This window comes from Haemaphysalis longicornis, unplaced genomic scaffold (assembly GCF_048455015.1).
Source record: "Haemaphysalis longicornis isolate Haplotype H1 unplaced genomic scaffold, Haemaphysalis longicornis Haplotype H1 scaffold_2, whole genome shotgun sequence".
NCBI lineage: Eukaryota > Metazoa > Arthropoda > Arachnida > Ixodida > Ixodidae > Haemaphysalis > Haemaphysalis longicornis.
In genome coordinates this window covers 20,888,789-20,912,968 of record NW_027526295.1, presented here as the reverse complement: position 1 = coordinate 20,912,968, position 24,180 = coordinate 20,888,789, and the positions used below count along the sequence as shown (strand labels likewise).

Sequence of the window (24,180 nt, the reverse complement as noted above, 5' to 3'; positions counted from 1 at the left end):
CACATTAGCTCAGGCTGTCGAGAGAGGGCCGTACACGTCCACTGAGTGCGATTATGTGTTGGAGTTGGTTTCGGAGTTCTCCGCAGATTAATGAGATAGTTCAAATTCGCGAGAGGCACTGGGAATGGCTACCGAATTTAATGTGAACATTTCGCAATATTTCGTTTCACGACGTTTCGCAGGAATGCGTAAACGCATAAACGATGAGGCCACTGATATGCCCCACGAGTCCGCTAAAACGGAGGGTGCTTGTTCCCACGGCATTTCTGAAAAGAGCGACGTTGCGGCAAAGCGTGTAGTTGAGCCAGTGAACGGTTTTCCACGGTTCAATCAGGAGTAATGATTATCTCGCCACTCAGCAAGCCGATTCCCTTGTGCCACCAGCTCACGTAAACGACCTCAAGCAAAGGTCAGCAGAGCTCGTTGAGATTTCGGCGACGCGGGCGGCTGGGCTGTCTTTCGAGACCGGGGAGCTTATAGTGTAGTCCTCAAAGTCGGAAAGGAGAACGAAAGCACCCCTCGATGTTCGTTTGATGAGGGCGAGGGCTTGCTGTAAGGCCGAGGGACAGAGAGGTAGAGGCTGATGAAAATCACAAGGTGTCTAAAGAACATGTCGTGGGCTTGTGACTCCCAGCTGAGGCTACCGATGACAAGCCAATATCGGCTAAACTAGATAAGATTCCGGTGTCCCATGTGGCTCAGCCGAAGTCGGCAACCGACGAGCGGGAGCGCAGAAGAGACAACGAAAACACGTTTCAATATTCTCTTGCTGAAGGGATTTGTAAAAAGGCGCAGAACGAGGACAGGGAAAACTTCCACGCGTACTTATGGCGCGTGTTTCAGAGCGGGAACGCCGGCGAAGAAAGCCGTGAGCTCGCATCGCGCCAAGGGAAAGCCGCCTGCAAGATGGAGTACGCGCCTCTCATTTGAAAGCTGGAAAATGTCGCTGGCTTCCCAGCGCGTTCGGCCTTTGTTCATAAGAACGGGCGGTGTCCTCTTACGCGGTGCCAGCAGTTTTCTGGGAACGGGCGCACCGAGGTGCGATTCAAAAAGAAGAAAGCTCAAATGGCAGCTCCCAGCGCCAGAGGTGGCCTGTGCACGTCTGACTTCCGCGGTTGTATTGTTTTTTATGATGTAGGTTTCGCCCTTACGATTACATTCCTTTATCTGTGGGACATCTCCGATTGAGCGAAATGTCACCCCTAAAGTTCGTGCGCTTGGCCAAAGTGCTGCTTGGTAAAAATATAACTAGTCTATTTAGTGAATCGCGTAATTTTATAGCGAATAAATACCTTGTAGAGCTTCAGTGTGGATTCGTCTTCGCACTGGCCAGCGATGCGGTTGTGTTTTTAGTGTTGTTCTGTCGCTTTTGCCTGACCATGCCAGAGATGTTCCTGGGTTGCCCCTATTCGTCCAGTGACCGGTACGGCGAAGCTCCAGCATGGTGTCGTTCCGCTAAGGGCTGGAGCCGAGCGTCTGCCCAACAATTTGCTTCGAGAGCATCCCTCTGGACAACGCTTGAAGACCCTTATCTATCAGGATCTCAGACCCGCGGCGGAAAAGCAGTTACGATTCTGCGCGCCACTGCTATGTTCGTGCGTCCCGACAATTGTGAGTGCAAGGCTTCCTCGGATAGATCACAACATGCCGCAGAGCGGCCGGCGCAAGGGCACTCGCTGTCGGCGTGATTCAGATTTCGGTGGCTGCAAACGCGGCGTGTAGCGAATTGTCTCGGTGGGCAGACGCCGAAGCCGAAATCTCTCTCCCCTCTCTCAGACTCTGCATGCGCTGCTACTACCGAACCCTCACGAGCTCTCAAAAGAGCGCTTTGCGTGTCTGCACAACGTTCGTGCTGTGTGCAAAAGCAGGTGGAGAGTTTTTGAGCGTTAGCGCTTTCGGCATAATTACGGTGCCCGAGCGCAGAAGTCCATTCGTTTTAGAGCAGCGAATGCATGCTCTCACACGGCTACACTCCTGTGCTGCAACCTCGCCGGGAAGGGTATTTTTGCAGTATTTCTTCGGCTCATCTTTCACCATCAGTAAAGCGGTAACGTTTGCGTTCGGCTTATTGTCGTCGTTACCAGGGCAGCAACCTCTGCTGGCCGCTTTTCACCACGCTAATACCCATGAGGGAAGCGACGGAGCCCTCTTCGGGGACGCCTTCCCGACAGTAATATTGTGCACAAGAGAAAGACCCAGCATTAGGTGGTTCTTACTTGGTTTCTTGATATGACGGTGGCTTTTTTTATTTGAAGTTGGTTGTTTGATATGACGGTGTCCTGTGGGATGCCTGGGTTGCGTAGTTTCCAGCTAACACGATATTTTTTTTGTTTCAAAAATCTTCTTAACAAATAGGCAGCACAAAGCATCACGATATTTTTGCTTAACAAAATATTTATGCGGTACAAATGCGTATTTTATATTGAGATTTTTTTTCTAATTTCCTTATTAGGTTTTCCTTACAGCTAATAAATTCAAGATATAGAAAAACTCACCTTTTAAAACCGACCGAATCCGAGTTCTTGTGCTCATCACGCCGAAACAAATCTTCGCCTATAACACAGACCGCAGCCTAAGGCTGTGGATTATTTGCGTCAAACTCGAAATCTTTTGGTTGAAATATCGACACACGGGAATTTTTCTAATCATCTGAAAAGCGGCCATCACTGCCGGAATCCTACACGTGTCCTGGGATTAAAACACAATGCCGCAGCAATTAGGCCACCCGTTCTAAATGCCAGCTGCTCCCATCCGCCGTCGTTACACTCTCTTCTGCCGGGAATCCCCATTGCTTTGCAAGCTCGTCCCTTTTCTAAATTTGAAGCTCTGCTATTTCCTCAGCTGCTTCCTACTTGTTTCTCTCGCCTTCAAGTGCGACAGTGTTTCCAGGGCACCTAATAGCCAGAATATTGGTATGGCTCGTATTGTTTACTCAATCCAGCTACCCGGTCAAAGAAAAGAACGCTAAGACACGAAACAGGAGCGTTCCAGACTACTAAAACTCAAGGCATTGCTTTGTCATACCTACATTACTCAGCGGCAAGGAAATCTCCGAAATATTTGAGTAAAATGTGAGTTCTTAACTGACACTATTACTGTTCTGTTAGGTAGGAATCCACGCTGGATTTTATGGTTGAAAACAGGAAAAGGATACTGTTTGGCTGCGCCAAACTATCAGCATCCTCCGAAAGCTGCACAAATCCGCGTTTAATTTTTTATTCCCCAAAGCTCACATGTGCTACAAAACAATTTCGTAGCCTTGGATCTAAGTACACAGCGAGCGGGGCGCTATATTCCGTTCCCGTGATGCTGCAACGAGCTCTGAGCTTGCGCTAAGGGGCTCAACCTTAGTTAACCATGCTGGTAAAGCGCGCCGGGCACACAATCCGAGTATGTAACTGAGTACCAAACAAATGTATCAGACCACCTGCACTTCCGAAAGGGATGCGTAGAATTGACCGGAGGAAAACTTAAAATAAAAATTAAAAATGGCAAAATTTTGTTAGAACCCCTGTGGCCGGCTTTTTAGCGTCAGAATCTGTGAGCGCGGCCGTTGCTTTCTTTCTGCAGTTGCTGAAACGAAAAGCGCGAATGTTGAAGGTGAACCAAAAGATGGCGCAACGCTACGCCGTTTCTGCTGGTGAGTACGGAAACGAATTTCCTGGGTTCGGCGGCACTGCTTGAGTTCTAAGTAATGGATCTACGTACTGTTTTATTGGCTTAGGTGGTGGTTGTGGTTTGCCGGACAGGTATGCCTCTTCAGGCAACAAGCTTATAAAGCATTGGCCAATTCCGCAGTACGTGTTTGTGGTAGTCTATAGGTATGTGTCACTCTTCGAGATCAACAGCAGCAACTGCCGGGCATTGCCGAACTTGCCCACAATTTGCGTATGAGTTATACAGCGTTAACCAATAGCCACAGATTGGCATAAATTGGCACCTAGTAAAGCGAAGCTATAGTGATCTTACCATTGGCGGTGTCGTTCTAACGCAAAGCTTATTTGGACTCATGGCGGTGTCGTCACCAAGTGGACTTCGGGACAGCTAACTGTACTGAGTGGGAAGGGATTGGTGACGATAATACAACATAAAAAACGCCACCCGTGGTTGGATTTGAATCTGGATTATTCGCGCGATGAAGCTGGTATCTATCAATAGCGCCATCATCGGTTTCATCGCTTTAATTGGACATCAACAAAAAGGCACGGACAATGTTAAAACGACTGACGCTGCGGTTGCTAGAGTAGCATACTTGTAAACGTGCTTGTTCAATACTTTTTGCACCGCGGGCAGCCAGTCCTGTACACATGGCTGGGCCTTCCGCACTTGTACGATTCTCCTGCCGTCCTCGGAGCAGTACTGCTTCGCCGGCTTGGCATCAATATCGCTTTTACGGAAATCTGTGGGAGACCTCCATATACCGTGCAAGACCACAAGCTAATCATAAGCTACACTTCATCGTCTTCTACACATAGGAGCCGAGTACCGTGACAGTCAAGGTTTCTACAACTGGAACGTTACTAGAGCCAACGTCTATTCTAGTAACGTTGGTAGTGATCACGAGGGAAATCATTTTAAATCAAAAGCACTCGTAGTGGGATCGATAGCGTACATTTAAAAAAACGAGAGCATTTCCACATAGACTGGTTGGTCGACCGAAAAGCGCTGGTAATATCTCTGGACACACAGCCCGTGGGTGAAAATGGGCTTCCACTGTCTCAAAATGGTTACTTGGAAATCACAAAAAAGGAACGGCTCGAGATAAAACAATACATGCACCTATCACGAAGAATGGGTACACTAGTAGAGCTTTATTAAATGAACCCCGTGTCGTTGTTTTAAGTGCGAATGCACTTCTTAAGCGAGCCTGAATCGTCCGCCGCCGTAGTCCGCATAGCAACAGCTGCGGGTGCGCGCGCTCCTCGTCTTCCCTAGCAACGGGGGGAGATGGGCGCGCGCTGCCAGGCCGCGTCCCCATGGCTCATTCTTGTTGTTGTTCCTGCTGACATGGCACATACCCACGTGGGGGATTGGCCAGGAATCGGGCGTGAGAAGGGCTAATGCACCCGCTTAAAGGAGTACTGACACGAAATTTCAAAGCTGAGATCCGCTCTAGCAATCAAGTACAACGACAACACAAATAGGTGTCTGTGAATAAATGCATCTTTCTTTCTTTGTAGTTGTGTGTGTTTGTGTGATCTCTCTTTCGCGAACATTACCGAACCGCGCAAATTCAACTCGTGCATTCGCACTTTCACATTCTTCCCCTCGGGGAAATGCGGGGAATTTTTTTAAGCTCATACTGGAGCGCGTCACAGAGAAAGACCGCTTCCCAAGAATCCAGGAACACGTGTTTGGTTATTTTATGCTTCTTCTAGAGAGTACAGTCCACACCCTATTAAACAAAGACGCCCTTCTCCAGCATCCACGTTTTCACGGGTGGAGCACCAGGCTGTAGTAAAAAAAAAAAACGGGTTTTAAACCAAGCGGAACCGCCATTCCTGTGACCCGTTTCAATGCGTTTTGCCAAGGTTTTGAACGGCACAACGTAATATACAGTGGAACTAGCAAACACAGATCAATTAGATCTCTATACAACGCTTTTATCTCGACATTGCACAGGTATTCTATGAAAAATCGTATGCACAAAAATTGAGTCGCTTGGACAACTTCATGGAGATAACCGCGAATATCTCCGGAAAAAGGTTCTATTGTACAAACAACATAGTGTGACAAAGGCCTGCTCAAACGTAAGTGAAAAACGGTGCGAAAAAAGAGTATTTTGCGCTTCGTGCAGAAGGGAAAAAAAATTAGCAGTGGCTTAGCTCGGCTATGACAGGATATACGTATCGTGAGCTAAGGTTCAGCTAGTTATTCTTAGGCTACCTGGTTGTCTAGGATTAGCAGATTACATGCTTACTGCTGCTAAAACGAGTTCCAATCCAATCCAATCCAATCTAATCCAATCCAACCCAATCCAATCTAATTCAGTCCACTCCAGTCCATTCCAGTTCTTGCTTCTCGCGCATGCGCAGCACCGGCTCTCCAGGAGCCACGCGAAACGGATATCTAGCGTCTCCACGCAGCGTCAGACTTGGCTACTGCGCAATGGAGGCGCACAGCTGGGCACGCGCCGGCGCCATTGCGTCTGCCGCGGCTATGACGTCACTCCGCTGGAATGCGCAGACTGGGGAATGTGCAGACCCAATTCTCTACACATCCGTACTCCAATTGGATTGGAAATCCAATCCAATCCAATCCAAGCCAACCAAGCCAAGCCAAGCAAATCCAATGCTCCTCGCGCTTGCACAGCACGGCCCTTTAAGGTCCACGCGAAACTGCTCAAGCTCGGCCAGTGTAGCTTACGCTACAAAACCAAGTTCACCACTTTACGCAGGAAAAGAAGCGCCACTGACAGGGCCCCGGATTGGACGCGTCGAAACGGATTCGTGCGACTCGTGCGTTCCCTGGTAGATCCCCAAATACAGACGCCAAACACACCTTTGCACATGGAGCCATACACAGTAGATCACCACCAGGACGTACCCGCCGCGGCGGTTCAGTGAATAAGGCGTTGTGCTGCTGAGCCAAAGGACGCGGGTTCGTTTCCCTGCCGTGGCGGCCGCTTTTCTGGTGGAGGCGAAAAGCGAAAACGCCTCTATTCGGCGCACGTTAAAGATTCCCAAGTCTTCAAAATTAATCCCGAGCCCTCCACTAAGGCGCGCCTCATCGCCTGTGCAGCGTCCGCGCGTTAAACCCCCATAATCAATCACCTGCAGGACGTGCCATGCATACCTTATCCGCAAAATAGATACACGCTGTCGTGTGTGCGTTCTACCGTTCACTTCCCATTTTTCCGTCCTGTCGCGTAGCTCTGCCATCTGCCTTCGCAAGTAACGATCGCTATCACAGTGGCATTATAGTGGCGCACCGAGATATTTCGGAGACGTCAGTTCCCAGCTTATGCACTTCTATACACTTGGTGTTACCATGCCACATGTCCAAGCATTTTCCCAGTCTGCAGGGCTTCTGCTGCCGTAGCAGAATACTTTTCGTGTCTTAACGGCCTCCCCTACGGTCACCTAATACGAGAAAAAGAGCGATGTTATCAGCGTGCGGAAGCACGCGTTCTTAATACTCAAAGAGAAGCATACTATGAACAAACAGAGCGGTACCCTTGACGCACAGATCATGACACTTCGGCTGGAGTAATAGGTGCCTTGTTTATAACAAGACTTGTAGCGCACTCCTGATGTGACATAGGAACTCCTGCAGTAATAACCCTTACAGCCTCGAGATGCTCTATATAATAACAAGCAACATTCGTGTGACACCTGGTCGACAGCTTTTTCAAGGTTGATTTCAAGCAAGGCGAAAGCGGACGGCATGTTATCGCTGCACCGTTATATGAATGTTGGTTGTACTTGAGCGTCCTCTTAAACAACAAGTTTGTTGTCCTACCAGGTCTTTATCAAAGCCCCTAGCCTCTTAGCGAGTACTTCCATTAGTATCTTTTATTTCACATTTGTTAAAGTATGGGTGTATACGTGATTATACGCATCAAGTCCCTATCATCCACTGCATTTGGGATGAGCACAGTATGTGATTTCGAAATGTATGGGGTAAAGTACCCGGCCCGTATAATTACAAGTATTCACATGAGGAGCACACAGCCGCCCGCTTCGGGGTTTGTCCGCTTTGTGTAGCCCTTGAATGTGGAATGCTTCGCGTTACCACATAGTTGTCGTTTTGACAGAAGGGTAGTTGTTTTTTTATGCTGAATTGTATCACAGAGAGTTATTTACCCTGATAGTTTGCTTTGAGTAGGTCTAAGATTGACTATATTAGCAGAAAGTACAGACCTTCTTCTTATCCCCGCAGATGTACATATGCGACCGATGAGAAACCGATGAGTGCATAAGAAAACATTACAAATTAAAGCATTCTGACGGGCTAGTTGGTCTTACATGATTACAAAACTTATAATATTACAAAACGTTGCCATGTGCATTTATTTGATATCGCAACAAGTTGTACAGGGACGAGATTATAAAACTTTGCCATGAGCATTTCTTTGATAATATAAGTTGTACACAGATGAGTAAAACCGCGGTAATCCTCGCTGAAATTGGCCAATGTTTAAAATACCCTCGAGAATTATCACAGACTTTGCGGCGGTAATGCGGATTACTCACCTCTCGATCGACTTCGATGAGGGGCTTGCAGCTGGAGTAGTCGGACCTGTCTGCCCACGTCCCGTTCTCCAGGCATGTTCGTGTCACGTTGTCTGCGATAATGAACGTGAGAAAACGTTACTGTCTTTTGAACAGCAACCATCTCTTGTTCGTTCACATTTGGGCTCATTTTGAGTACTGTTCTAAAAGGTTGGAGAAGGAGAAAGAAGTGACTCCAAAGAAATACACATTTTTTTGTCGCCAAGTACTTTCTCAAAGTAACACTGAGATACTCCTCTGCACAGGAAATTACTGGTACTCACCCCTGGCTTATTTATTTGTTGTATTACTTACCGCTAGCAATGCTCATATGTGCGCACGAGTTTTCCTCAGTAAAACAGAGTGTATTGAAAGAAGAAAACAATAATAACCTGTTATACTAAAGTTAGTGGTAATCGGTAACCCTGGTAGTGCACAGAAGTACTCGCACAAATTTCTTGATTCTTGAAACAATTGACTCAAGTGAACTTTCAGTCAAAAGTGTTTCGGCGAATTTCTACTCATACTGAACACACTGAACATGTTCTATTCATGTCTAAACTGTATCTATGGCTTTGACTAAGTAAGACGTATGTAACCACCAGAGTCTGTGCAAACACTGCTGCCTGTACTGGCTGTTAAGAAAAGTTACTACGATTGTAGAGCATGTTCATGCAGTAATAAGCGTCGATAATCCGAGTAGACGGTCTGATTGAGCCCTAGCTATTTAAAACATCATGAGGCAAAAATATCAAGATGTTCCCGCGCCCAGCATACACGTTTGTGATGTTTTAGCCACAATTTGATACCAATCGTTGCATGCTACAATAAACGCTACAATCAGGAATACGTCACACGCCGTCGTGCAATTGCGGGCATCCGCCACAAATGCTTTGCATAGGAGATGTGACATCCTAAAAAGCACGTTTATATTTTGTTTGCGCTAAAGAACAAATAAGTGCAAAATAAACAATTATTTGAGAACAGCTTGGCTAAAGATAAGAAAAACCAAAAGCAACCTTCTCAGGCCTGAAGAAAGCGAAGCTTCTAGCACCTGAATCTGTATTATTCAGGAAACATTTGTCGAAGGTCTTAATTAAAAATACAAGGCTTTTGGCCAAAAACAAGAGCATACAGAAGGCATCGCGCACACAGTAGCCATGATCGGCCACAAGCTGTGGTTCATGAGGAAACACAGGAGCAACCCCCATCTGCTCCCGCCGCCTATGGTGGGATTACGCAGGAGCAGCTGTAACATAATTCAAATAACTACAGTGTAACATAACCACAGGATGAGCGGCGGATGTGGACGCAGAGAAAAAAGCGAGGTGGTTCGAATATGACTGACTGCCTAAATGCGGAGTAATCATTAATATACATTTTATTCGGTGGAATCAAAAGCAACAGGTTCTTTTCGTGCAGAGTGAGCGATACACTCATATTAAACGAACAGAGACATGCACGTTTAGCGCACCGTATGTCTCCAATAAAAGTAGAACGTCACAAGTAAATCTCACTTTCAACCACCCATTCCACAACAGCCTGCCTGGCACGTTGAGCAGACAAAATGGCCGCTGCCGCTGATGGTGGTGGTGATGATGATAGTGGCTTCGTCATTTGCTTCTGGATGCCGCTGCTTAAAGTGCGGCGCGTTTCCTTTCAGAGTGTCCCTGAAGAGAATCGACACTTCTGCCCGGCCAAAGTCTCGGAGCCTGACTAGGGCTCCTGCTCCGGTGGCAGGCAGGGTGCGGGGACTGTATATTAATTGCTCACTTGCAGTCGAGTGTACAAAAACAAAAAAAAACAAAAAAGAAGGCTACAGAGAGTTCAGTTGCGGTCGTGCTCCTCGAACGCTCAATGTGCGACCACTTTGGACAAAAAAGAATACAGAACCAAATTTTCACACAGGCTATGGTATCAAAACACTCGCGTGTTTTTCTCTGCCGTGCAAGGAGTAAAAAAGCAACATAATACACCCGAAAGAGAGACGTACTTCAGCATAGATATCTACAATTTCGCTGCAACAATTTATTGTATGCTTAGGTAAATTGCAATTAACTACTCTAACAGGAAATTTTTAATCTGTGTTTTTGACAACCGTTGGCGAAAATTAATGTGTTTCTGAACTTTGTTCAATAAGGAGGGGATTTGATAATCTGTGTGTTGCCGGCCATAGTTTGTTCTTGTAGACGGCATTGGTCGATGTAGTCTACGTAAGTTATGTTCTGTGGCGGTTACAGGGCTGGACGTGTTGTATAACTTGTTATTTCTAATGTACTGAAGTAATTTGTAGCAGTATATTTTATTTGCCCTAGGAAGTGAATACTTTATAAAGAGTTCATGTGTAGATAGGCATTGAGGCCTGCCGTACTAATTTTCGAATATTCTTAATACCTTCTCATGCAACAAGGGCAATTTGTTATAGTTCTGGGTAGTAGTTGTGCCCCATACTAAGGCGCAGTAGGAAAGCTTAGAGAAAAAAAAACGAATAATAGAGCGTCTTTTTTAACCACAACGGTATGATATCTCGAATTTTATATAAACAGCCCACCGTTTTGCTCAGTTCAGCGGTTAATATACACACATGTGTAATCCATGACAGATTATTTTCAAACCACACTTGAAAATTTCTGTGCTTTTGATTGCTTGAGTCTGCTGTTCCGATAGATCAAATCTATAGTATAATTCACTGGTTTATTAATCGGTGTGAACACGACGTAATTGGTTTTACTTATTTTTAATTGTAAATTATTGATAAGCAGCCAGTGCGATTGAACCCTAGGTTCCAATTATGGCAAGGCGATATCCGTAAAGAATATATTGGTGTCGTCGGCATACATTATTATTTTGGGTAAATCAGGTATCGCCGGTTGATCATTGAATATAAATTAAATAGCATTGGTCCGAGTATCAATCCCTGCGGAACACCAATATTTTGCGAAGTTTAGCTGAGGGTATACCATTTACTAGCACATACTGATACTGATTTGCTAAGTAGTTGCGAAACAATTCAATGGGATCACCACGAATATCGACACTCTCAAGTTTTCTTATATTCTAGTTACACGGGCGCAGTTAACCACGGTTAAGCAAACCACGGTTAGACAAAACCGCAGTTTGCTGCGTTACACGACAGACGAAACTGTGGTTACCCTGCTAACCATGGTTAACGCAAATTGAGCTTGGCCACCTCAGTTCGGACACGCTAACCGCGTTTTCCGCAGCGCCAGTGTTCCAAATCACAGCGGTCAGTTAGGACGCAAGTTGCGGCACGCATCAGCGGAGGCGAAAAAAAAAAAGAATCACCCGGTGTTCGGAGGAGACGGAGGCCCTCAAATAATCGGCTCTCCAAAGCGGCCTCCAAGGCGCTTGCGTTCTTTGTGTCGCTCTACGGCGTGACTGCCCGTGAGCAGTGGCTCGTTTCCCGATCCACCCGATAAACTACTGTAAAAGCCGTGCTAAATTTGAAATTGCGCGCGCCGTTCGCCAAAAAAAAAATGGATAAAGCAGGCAATCATGCAGCGTTTCCAGCACTCGGAAACGATTCGCGCGCACGTCGGCCGTGCCTGCAAACACGCTGGCGGGCCTGCCCGCACGGCAGTGAAAGCAGCTCGAACTAGCGTCACTAAATAATCTAGGATTAAGAGTACCGCCACTTCGTTAGGAGCCATCTTTTTTCTGGCTTGCAGTGTTGCCATCTCTCCCAACAAAACCGCCGCCGGTTGTGACGGGCAGAGTGTGGCCCGGCCGCTCTAACGTCCGCGCAGCAGAGAGAGAGGGAGAGGAGAAGCACCAGATACAAAATGGCTGCACCCATATGTAAACAAATATCACGTGGTTCCGACCAACCAATGAAAATCCTGGCGGCACATAACAATGATAGAAAAGAGTGCTGATACTGTAAAGGCCTTTATTTAGTGACGCTAGCTCGAACAGGCCCAGACCACGGCAGTTACAGCTTGTCGCCGCTCTTCGAAATCAATCCGATCACGGAAAAGAACATCCACATGCGAGAAAGTGGATGTTAGTGTGGTGAAAAAGTTGGTTATGTGCTGTGATTCGCAGCTGTAAAGATATGGGTGGTCAAATATCCACCGCGATGCTAAGCCTAAAGTTTCCAACACCGAGCCGACCCATGAAAACCAAGCCGGTTGCGAGCTGATAGGGTAGCCCCTGTCTCGCCGCGCGCGAGTGCGTCGTGTTTGCGTCTGCAGCAACTTTTTAAAATATATTTCCTTTTGTCTGCACAGATTCCTTTTTGTTTTTTATTGTGAGGTTAAAAGTTTGTTAATTTATTTTTGTTACGATCACAACCAAGTCCACACACTTGAAATTTCGCGTGTAACAGCCAAAACCGCAGTTTGCGATAACCGCGGTTAAAGTTTAGTAACCACAGTTAAACGTAACTGCGGTTACTTCCGCCATGTAACTCGGGTATTAGAAGGATTTGGTGGTTTACCGAATGAAACGCTTTTCGTAGACCAAGAAACAGATGAATAGCGTACAGTCTGCATTGAATGTCTTCAATGATGTCATATTATGTCCAGCAATGCCATTTCAGATTACCCATTTTTCCTAAACCCATACTGCGCCTCTCAAAAAATATTATATTTAACCAAAAAACTTTGTAGCCATATTTTTAGAATTTTTCAAATACTATGGAAAGCACAGACAGTACCGATATTGGCCGATGATTATTGCATTACAATCATTTCCTCCATTATGAATTGGTGTGACCCTCGATATTTTTAGTTCATCGGGAAATATTCCCGTGCCGATAATATTATTACAAATATTAGACAGAACATAACTGATTAGATTACTAACTTATTTTCAAGGGGCTACCTGGATGTCATCGAACCCAGCAGCAGTATTGGGTTTGAGGTCGTTTATTATATTTGCTATTTCTTCTGGTGTGGTATGAAAGATTAAAAAAGAATTTCTCGCCTTTGGGTTTGGCAAGGACAGTGTGCCGCCCACAGGGGGAGCTGGCAAATTATATTCTCCACTTTGTATAAAATACTGATTAAGTTCAGCTACCGTGTCCGCCTCACACATCGTGCATTGGGATGTCAAAATATTTACACTGGTTATTTGTGGTATTCTTCCAGTCAAGTGATTTACTTCTTGCCAACTTTTTCTAGCGTTTCCTTGCTTGCGTTAAAATAGGGATTTGTTATAGGGTAATTTAGCTTGCTTAAGGTCGGCGTTAATTCCTTTTCTATATTTTTTGAATGCCATAAAATCAGTAATACCTTGCGTTTTTCAAAGGAGGGATACATTTTGTTTTTCATTTCTATTTTCTTGAGTGAAAAGCAATTAACCCATGGCTTTCGTATCTTCCTCTCACGTTTTTACTCTTAGTTTTTTTAGAAAGGCTTCTTCATAGCAATCTTTAACTGTGCGCAAGAAAAGACTTAAGCCATATTGGGGTCAGGTTCACAGAAAACCGATGTCCAAATCGATGCAAAGATAAGAGAACGGAAGCACTCGAGCGTGTCTGGCGTTATTTCATGTTAAAAGGGCGTGGGTGAATTTTTTTCTCTGTCTTGTCTTGTCGGCACCAAACAAAATATTGGAAGGTGGTCGCTGATATCGGCACTTATCAACCCAGCTGATACATTGCGGGATGACACATTTGTAATGCATAAGTATAGAGGTGTTGCACTTTGTGCCGTGTAGCCGCGTAACTGATGCGATGAGATTTCTCGGCAAGTATATGTGCTAATTACTGTGTCTAGTTATTTACTGTAGGTATAGTCTGCAAGCATGTTTATGTTCATATCACCCATAAGTACAATTGAGTTTCGGGTATTACTAAAGGCATGCAGCATATTTTCAAGAAATGCAAAGAACTGTGCTCTGCTGACACATGGTGGCCTATACACAACGCCAATTGTGACAGATTTAAAACGCACAGCAAAGCATTCCACATATTGGTCAAAAAATGTAAATTCAGCGATTAACTCGTGCCACAGCTGCCGCAGTACATATGCAGCGACCCCACCACCTCTTCCAGATTCCCGGGTATAATCATTAAGTTGTAGTGGACGTTCATTTTTTGATAACCATGTTTCAGACACCAAAAGAACATCAAACTTTAAATCTATACTTGCACACATTTCGTTTATCTTCTCAGCATCGTTTCTTATGCTTCGCGCGCTTAAATGAAGTGCTGAAAAGGCATCTAAAGAAGGCCGAAATGTTTTGTTAAACAAACGGCAGTCATAATTTTTCATGCCCTAGCATGGTTAGAATTGTTCCTACTAAGTAATCTAGCCTTATCTGCCTGGTCATTTTTTTCAATGTCATCCTTTTCGGCAACGCGAAGTAACGGCGAATTCTCGTCCTTCCTAGCATACACCTTGCCTCCGGCGGTCCATGCGAACTTCGAGCCTGCTTTCTTTTTCTGGGCAACAGCGCCGAGTAGTTGCTTTGTTAGTCTCGTCAGATGCTCATTAATAAATTCGAGTTTGGATTCGTCAAAACCAGGGTCATTTGTGGCAATCCTAGCCTTTCTGGCCTTCATAAGAAAATCATTCCTCTTCTGCCTTCGAACGAATCTGAACGTCTCATTGTGCTTTGGGGTCGGTACGTTGTGACAGATGTCGATGTCAATATTCCAGTCTCCTCTTTGCCACAACCATGACTACCGCCCGTGTGACTCTGCCTGTCATGAAACCATGAAAAAAAGCCTCCATGCCGGATATTGGGTGGTACGCAGCTTCATCGTGCGTGCGGGAGGAATGCTACACCACGCTGTGATCACGTGTTCCGGGGTGATTTTCACGCTACAAACAGGCGGCCGCAATCGTCCGGGGTTAAGATGTGAACCATTCCCTTCAAACCCGCGGCCGCAACATCCTCGTGAGCCGTCAGCAGCAGTCCACTGCCCCAAAAGCTGTGTGACATGTATTCTAAGCGTATTTCGTTCTTCTCCCTAATCTACATACATGTTCATTTCCGACTTCTACTTGGCCAACTGAAGGTCACGTTGCCACGTGCAATTGCCTTTGCAATTGCCAACTTCCAAAGGGGCGGAATCATCAAACCCGTCCGTTTCACGGATACCTGTTCAGCGTCCGTTTCAACTAGGACGTAGGTCCGCTTGCAAGGCCTCTGCCCAGTCACAAGCTCAGAAAACGACGTACCGGCTTTCTGGCGTCGCGCAGCGGTGGGGTCGGTCGTTACCTATCAGCCAATGTACGGGTGCTCGAAATGGACTCTTTGAACTGGACATCAAACGGGAAGAACTGAGAATGCCGTCCTGGAGAGAAAGAGAACTAAACTTTATTGTGATACGTAGTTAGGAGGGGGCGGTGACCGGTAGTTGCAGTTTGCCGGTGACCAAGGCAACCCGTTCCGTCAGACTTTACTGCATCTGCGGGTCGGAGCTACGCAGCGCCGCCTCCCATTGCTCGGTCGTACGAATTAATAGGAAGGGACATTTGTTACATGCCCACATGGTATGAATGATGGTGTATTTCAAGCCCCATCCTTGGCATTCGGGATATTGATACAGGGTGGGGTGAATGAGTTGCAGTGTGGCGCGAGAGGGAAAAGTGTTTGTTTGAATGAGGCGCCATAAGCGTTCTTCAGGGCGTGAGAGGGTAGGATGAGCCGGCAGGAAAACGCGGCGGGCGGGGCGGTGATGCTCAGTTATTTCCCGATAGCCAAGCAAGCTGTCTCGGGCTAATTGGGCTCCGTGTATGGGTGCGACGCTTGGCCCTGCTAGGATAGTTAGTTCTCGAGCTGGTTTGTTGGCTGCCTCGTTGCCTCCCAGCCCTGTATGGGCAGGAGCCTAAAGCAACTCCACGGGGTCTGTAGCGAGATTTTTGATGAGAATTTGGAGCTCCTGAGGAGAGATTGTACATCTGGCAAATGAATCTGGTAATGAATCGCCGTTTTAAAATCAAAGATGATGATTCTGGGGGTTGGGCGTTGCGTTAGTGCTCGGGCGATTGCCGTTTTCTTCGGCTTAGCCGGATGACGGGTGCGTATTGTGACTGAGTTGATGAGTGGGGAATTAGGGCTGAATATTGCCGCCACGGCATACGTGTCGTGATGCCTGTAGTCTGCCGCGTATACGAAAAACGCGCTCGGCTTAATAGGGTATTTCTCAGTCAAGGCCCGCTCTCACTGTTCCCTGCGTGTTTTGCTGTGCACTGGGCGGGCGGATGCAGAGGTGCGCGTGAATGATTGAGCGAATGGGGACTTTGGGATCAGTGATTACCGGAGCTCGGAGATTTTATCTATGCATGATCTGTCGACCAGTGGGGCTTGTCGATAGGCGCTAAAATAGGTTGAGCTTATGGGCCTCAACTATTTCTTCTGCAGTGTTGTAGATGCCCAGATGTTCAATCTGGCATTGAGAGATCTGTGGGGTAACCGCAATACCGTCTTGTATATCCGGCGCATGAGCAGCTAATTTTTGCCAACTCTGCTTGAGATGTATTGAGGTATGGCAGAGTTCACAAACGCCCTGTGGCTTTGTGACAAGTACTCCTCGACTGGATTACACTTACTCGGCAAAGCATGCTGACCCTCTCCTCGCATGATACCCGAACGCCTGTTTTTTTATGTGTACATGAAACCATGTTCTGGTGTACTCGAAAACCCCTGTAATCACTCCATAGGGCCTGTATATATTTGTAAATAAGGTTAATGTTACGAAAACGTTAGCCCCCCAAAGAGTAATGAGCTCGTCGACGTGTGGCTGCCACTTCACCTGCGCGGTATTCGGCAATGGGCCGAGGGCGTCGCCACCGTTCTGGAATAGCGGCCAGGCATCTTACGCGCCGCGCTTCCCCTCCTTCGGGAGTGAGGCTCTTTTGTTGCACTGTGAGACCCGGCTGTTGCACTTCACATGGATTTCTGAAGTTGTCGCGTGGAGTGCCATGACTGCCAGGCCCCGATCATTTTGTCGTCAGGCTTTCATATCTTTCCCAAAGTGGACCGCGTTAGCACGCGCTAGAAAGAGCCGGAACCGGCTTCGTGAACTCGGCGTCTGTAGCGAGCTTTTTGTATTTCGCAATTGAGGCGCGAACGCTCGTGAACTGGCGAGGAGAACAGCACGCGAGAGATAACGCCGCGAACGCTGGGCAGAGCGTTCTCGGAGGTCGAGTGGTGCCGGCGTACGGGATGACGCCATCGCTCGGCTAGGTTTTCCAGCGCACGTATAACGACCGAACCACCAGCTTAAACAGCATTTTCTGTTAAAACCGTACTCTCACCTCGCCTGCAATGTGGGCAGGGGAAGAGGGAGTAGTAATAATTGATACCGCTTAGAGAACTCGAACCCATGCCGGAATCTGGTCACACCGGGACATTCATTTTTGTCCCAATCAATGAAAAAGCCGCCGCGGCCGTTGTCGAAATCGCGCCCTCGGGCTCAGAGACGAAATGCCGTAGCTGTGGAGCCACTCCGCAGGAACGAACTGGGATTACTACGACAGCATTGCTACGTTCTTGACTATGTGCAATGGGGTGCAGGGGTGGGTTGTTGTCACCGCTTGTAAGGGTGCGATGCGATGGGCAAGTCAACTTTGGCGAGGAAACACACCCATCGACTCTACAGAGCGCCGGTGACGAGGGATGTACGTCTGATGCACGACTTTCGTTGGCATGAGCAGAAAGACGGAGACAGAACACTGAATCTCAGAACAAACGCAGAGAGGCTTATATTAAAACAGGTGAGTAACTCCACAGGCACGATGGTATGAAAGATTATCGGGACGTAAAAAAAAACAGTACAAAATCGAGCGATGTTACACGTTACAGGATGATACAAGAAGACGGGCTAACAAAGAATGCGACAAAGTAGAGGAGGTAACTCAACAAAAAAACAAACAGTTCAATGCATATGTAAGACATTAAGTTTTCACTATGTTCACGGACGGGGCCGGATGATGCACCGCTGTCCGGAGGCAAGAGGTTGACTGTAAAGCATTCTTACGGCGTACGCCAGGCCGTCCGATGACGAACTCGGTGGTTCAAGAACACGGGAGTACGGTAGACGCGGTTCTGCAATGACGATGCACGCATGGTCAAAGCCACCGTAACATCGTGGCATTCTGACTGTACTGACCTGCCTCTGCATGCCGTACATTTTATAGCCGCCCTAACACAGAGAAAGAAAAACAACACAAAGCGCCCGCCGCAGTTTCCTTGAATAAATTTGTTTCCCCCTTCTCCAATAGTCTACCGATCAACTCTGATAAAGGTTTGCCGGCTTCGAAAGTATCATCGAAGTTTCTGGTTCCTGCAGATCTGTCGGGATTTTATTTTGTTATTTACTGTGAGCACTTTCACGCCTGAATGTGCTGTGTCTCCTGCTAGGGGCGGGGGCCGAGCGATGGTTCATAGCTGCCAGCATGCAGAAGTTTCTTGTGGTATTTAGGGGGAATAGAAAGACTCTAGCGGATAGAGCGACTGCACAACGTTAGTAGACGGCGTACAACACTATTAAAAGTTCTGCAATAGAATTAGACGCCGTACGCGGCAGTTTGCGACAGTTACGAAAGCAATCGCCCCCGTGCCGCGCAGAGAAACGTCAAGCCAGAGCAGGACGACACAGTCAGGAACAGAAAGGTCGAGGTTTTGGCTACCAGAACAATAAGCAGCATGTGTGCTTGCTTGGCTGCAAATGGCATCGAAAGACTATCTCGTGTATTACACCGCAAATCCCTACGGTACGAAATACTGTCCCAGCCAAGCAACACCCACTTCTGGGCCCTTTCTACTCCTCACGCTACTGCCTTCTCCTGTTGCTCCTGCCATGGTGTATGAAATGGCGCTTTGCTGAACACAAGTGAATTTTTCTGTATTCGCATACTTCGCGCGCCGTCTGTTGGGACTTCCTCTTGTTGTTGTGGGTGCAATGGCCTGAGCCGACATCATTTCTTTTGGTGCTCCTATATATACACTGTTTCAGCAGCAGGGCTGTTTAAGCTTCTCATTGCTCCGTGGAGCATTACCGGAAAACAGCCCAGCCGTGCGCACATGAGCATACGCCTCAGGAGGAGCACCCGGCGTTATCAAGGCTTGCACGTGGGCATGTGCCACGTGAGGAGCTCGCTAAATACAAAATAAAAATACCGAGCTAACCTGAGAATGCGGCTCGTGAGGAGCGCCTGGAGTCGGCCAGCGCGATCTTCGAGAACACTCTGCCCAGCGTTATATCTCGCGTGTTGTTCTCCTCGGCAGTTCTCGTACGTTTCCGCCTGAAGTGGAGAGCACTACACAAACAGAGTTTGCGAAGCCGATTGCCGCAGGTGCTAGAGTTTGCTAACGCGGTCCACTTTGGGAGATATGCGAAAGTTTGGGGATAAAACAATCCGGACCTGGCCCTACAGGAAAATTGCGTAGTTTTTACCACGATACTATATATCTGCTGGCATGATAATTTTTCTGCGTAAAGACAGCCTTCACGTGCAGCACGAGTAAATTCGAGCGCTACGTTAGTGGGTGGTTGGATGAAAATTGCAGCAATAAATGCCTCCCGTGGGACGGAACCAGGAGAAAACGCAGCGCTATCGGCAAACTCGGCGCCGCGCCGTACTTATTGCCTTCCCGTCGCCATGTCTGAAATGCGCTGAATAGTTTGTGCGATTACACCTCTAGTGAGGATGTCAACCACTATTAAACTCTGTGAACAAAAACGTTCCGTACGTTTAGGAGCTTGATTCCAACCCAAACAGCAAAAACCGAAGAGGTTCATCCCAGTTGCTGTGGAACGGCCTCGACACGTCGGGAGGAGGTTTTACTTCTCGTTCAAGTCACGGCACTTTTGTTCTCTTTGCCATTTTGCTATATTTTACGCCAAAAGAAAGGAAACTGTACACGTGGCAGGGTTCTTCACCATATAAAAGATATGCCATCGACACTACTTGCAATTATCGCCGCTATTTTTACAAGCGATTGGGTGTTTGGAAGGAGACGCTAACGTAGTTTGGCTAATAATCATGAAAAGAAAATAGCCTCTTTGTTCTGTCGTGGATCAAACTTTTACTCTAGTTAGATTATCTCTGTGCATTAACGAAGCTGTCAAGAGCAACATGAAGGTAACCCTAAAAGTAACGCGCTTTGGGAGCGCTGTTTTATTTTTGTATTGTACCGGCTTGTGCACGGTCCCGACAATGACAAACTCACGTGCTTGATCTTCTAAGTTATCTGCTGAGGAGGTATTCGAGAACTGCTTTTAGGCGCGCGAACAAGATGAGAGAAGTACATCCGTGTCCTACTCCGTGCGACAAATACAAAAAAGAGGGCGGGAAAGGCGGATTCGCGAAGCTTTCAGCTGCGCGCTGGGAAGGTCTGCGACATGCGCCGTACTCGGGGAAAATGTTCGACGAAAAGTAAAAGGTTAAACCGCCAGAAATATACGAGACGGAGGGTAGATAGCTTTGAAATAAAAATGAGATTTCGCCGCCCTCAAAGTTGCGAGAACATTTTGAACATTTTCCTTTTCGTCTCAGTTTCCCGTGTTGATCGTGCACGTCATGTTTCTTGCTCGGAAAATTCTTTCGAGCAGCTTGGCGTCCAATTATGGCGAGGGCGGAACTGCAGCAATATGATTGCGATGGTGGAGAGCTTGCCTAGGTTTCAATGCCTTTCTCGACATAGCGAAAAATGAAAGCCTTTTGGTGTTCTTCCGCGCAGTGACGTTTTCTAGAATAGGTTTCAGTGCATCTTGCTACGACGGCTTCGTGATTTCGTTGTTTGATCTGCGAGAGCGCGGCAAACAACATCTTAACAACATTGAGAACAAAGGCGTATTCCGAGTGGAAACCTAATCCTAGGGACTTACACAGACAGAAAGGGATGGAGATTCAGCGTTCGCGTGCCTGTGTCATTGAAGACACGTTTGCGCCCTGAACCTCTCATTTGGCGCGTTTCCTATTTATTCATTGCGCAGCGTTTATTGGCGCAGTGTGACTCCAAACTCGATTTCGAGCCTTCCGAATATCGTAACTAAGACAAAAGCAGAGAGGTTGCAGGGATGTCCTTAGACGAAATATAAACGTTGAAAAGAGCGCAGATGCAAGCCAAAAGTAAATATTTATGAATAGAGAAATTAACAGCGAAATGATCACGTCTTTTCGCGTACGATTCTGAATGCATTCACATATTCAGTACGACTGCAAAAAGAAAATTCACGATATTTCTTTGCTTTGAAGCTATCGGAACCTTTACTCATTTCGAATGGAGAGTAATAATTCAGTGCGCCGCCGGCATGCAAGCTTTTGGGATGCTAAACATGGTAGACTCCTACTACCTACACCACGGTCTGAATATTTGATCTCTCTGAGGACGGCCGTCTTTTTTTTATCAGAGCAGAGAAGAAATCTGTAAATGCTTAAAACCGTGTCGCGGTCGCGCTGTGAGCGGTCTACTGGGAGATTTCGACCTAGGTTTAAATCCACCCGCAAAGGCTCCCAACCGTGCGTTAACGCCAAATGCTGAGACGTGTAAGAAAAAATAATAAGTTATTTTGAGTATTATGGGCAGCCGGCCGCGTTCAATAATAACACGAGTTTTAGAATAATTGTTTTGGCAGAGCATGTATAGATGTGTCGAAGGATGCTGCTTCGGCATAGTAGCGGTGAAAGAGAAGACCTGCGTGAACGCACTGCGACAATAACGGTTATCTCACTCCAGGATTATAATGTATTAATTTTAGTTTTCTTGCCAAGCACACGCGTCGATTGACCACAACTAAATGACCACGGAAGTGATGTGCCTGTCGAAAACCCCCCTTGTTATCTCCGAAGAACTCCGCGTGTAATAGTGGAGGCTACTCTGATATTCTTCCGAAGAGTTTCAAATTAGAGTATCATTGCACCTAATTCACGCTTCTTTTCGACCCAAACTGAGATGTAGGGGGAACAGGCATGGCGTCCACTAGCCAGTTTATCTGTGTGAACGGGAACGGAAAAATAGGCACACAGGAGAGCACCCAACGGCACACGGAGTGCAACGTCCCCCAAGTAGACCCGCACCCACGCCGTCGGAACGAGGTGGTTTGATAGCAGAGCTGTTTAGGCAGACACAAATCGGCCAGGCGTATAGAGTAAGCGCCGAAGTCTCACGAAAAAATGTAGTTAGGGAGGTCCCGGGTATCGAACCCGCGATCGTTACGCCATGAAACCAGCCACCTAACCGCTGGGCCAGCCCAAAGGTCCGACGGGTACGGGTTAGCAGAGGTGGGAAACGACAACATCTGCAGCCAACTGTAAAGAAAGAAAAATACGCTTCCCGTTGTAGCAATCTAACGTGGTTCCCCCGCGCCATGAAACAGGCGTCTGTCGGATTGAGCTATTCTTTTTTTTTCTTTACTGCATGGAAGACTGCACTTATTACAGCCTACAAAAGTTATAAGTCACTGCAGGTAAAATAAGCCGTCCGTCAAAACTCCGGCAAGCAGAGGCACGCGTCCAACAAATGCAGCCATTCTGGCGGGTCACTTTGCGCCGCACAAATACTCCGCACCAACGCAGCTTGCTCCCGACAAATGGACTTCGTTGGGCGAGGGGGTTCCGCGTGCCTGTTCGTCATGCGGCACTTCCACAAGCTATGCAGTCCCAACACAACAAATATGAGATAGGGCACTCCAGTAACATCTCGAAAAGGGAAGAACCGAATTCTAATGTCCACATTCCAGAAAAACACCACCTCCCGGCACAAAACAAAACAATGATCAATGGTTTCAGGTTGATTGCATAAACGGCAATTGTCCCCTCAAGGAATAGACATTCCTTTCTCGCGCAACCATGTTTTCACTAACGGCACTATGAAGTACTTGCAGCACATAAACAAGCTTCGCGACAAAGAAGACATTACAAACCTGCGCACGCGCAAACACAGAAAGTTCTCGCCCTGTCCATACCTAAGAGGCACGCTTGACTTTTTGGAGTGTCAATGACCAATGCGGCCCGGTGTTTCGTATTTGGTGCAAAGGTACGCCTAGGCATTGAAGTGCGTCCTTATCCCAAGTACTGCCACCAAATAAGGAAGATTTCGCACCCCATTCACCAAACCTAAATCTCTTTGTTTTTTCCATATTCACTGCCGCTCCAGACGCGTCACAATACTGCCTGGTCAGATTAAGGGCTTCTTGAACGCTTTTTAAATGCAGAGCATTTCAGTAACTCGCGATGTCACCCGCGTTGACGTCCGTAGTCCGCACACTCACTGCGCATGCGCGTCGAGTCGAGGCGATAGCGAACACTCTCTCGCGAGGGGCATTGGATTGGATTCGAACACTCTTTCGCGAGGGGCATTGGATTGGATTCGATTGGATTGGCCTGGATTGGCTTGGCTTGGCTTGGCTTGGCTTGGATTGGATTTGGATTGGATTGGATTAAAGTGGATTGTGTTCGATTATGTTGCGTCATAGCCGCGGCACGTTGCGTCATAGCCGCGGCAGACACGCTGGGGCCGGCGCATGTGCAGTACTCTCTCTTCCGCGGTTTCCTCTCCTTCGGGCGCGCTGCGCATATAACCGGTGTGCCGTTCTCCGGCGAAGCAACATCCGCGCTTGGCTCAAATCCGCGCTTGGCTCAAACACCTAGAGTCCACGCCGCTTTACAAGTACGCCAACGTCGTCGACTGGGACCGGCTTACGCAGTCCCCTCAACGTATATAAGCGGCGGAGCTCGCGTTCGGAATTCAGTCAAGGGCGTCTTTGCTTGGCTTTCGCTTGACGTGACGCTTTGCTTGACTCGAGTATATGCGACGCATTTACTCGAGTTCCCCCCGTGGGAAGATGCGGGCGGCTTTGTTGTGTGAAACTGACAGGGCATTCCGTCAATGGCCCCGGGCTTTCCGAAGCATCCGAATGTGGCCTTGACTGCACTGCATATTGATTTCAAAATGTGCCATTCTCGCGATACGCTCTCCGGACCATGACCAGCGCGTTCAGCGCTGCTGGAAAATATAAGATGTAATCGAGGACTTTTTTTATCAG

The 24,180-nt window shown here is 47.3% G+C and overlaps 1 protein-coding gene across 1 annotated transcript in view; it reads right to left on the bottom strand.

Annotated features, from left to right (window-relative positions):
* LOC144168788 (diuretic hormone receptor-like) overlaps positions 1–24,180 on the bottom strand; it is a 252,961-nt gene that overhangs the window by 112,774 nt on the left and 116,007 nt on the right. Inside the window, exon 4 of the mRNA XM_077697759.1 lies at positions 8,196–8,287. Within this exon, the coding sequence (XP_077553885.1) occupies positions 8,196–8,287 (92 nt within the window). The remainder of the gene's footprint in view (positions 1–8,195; positions 8,288–24,180) is intronic.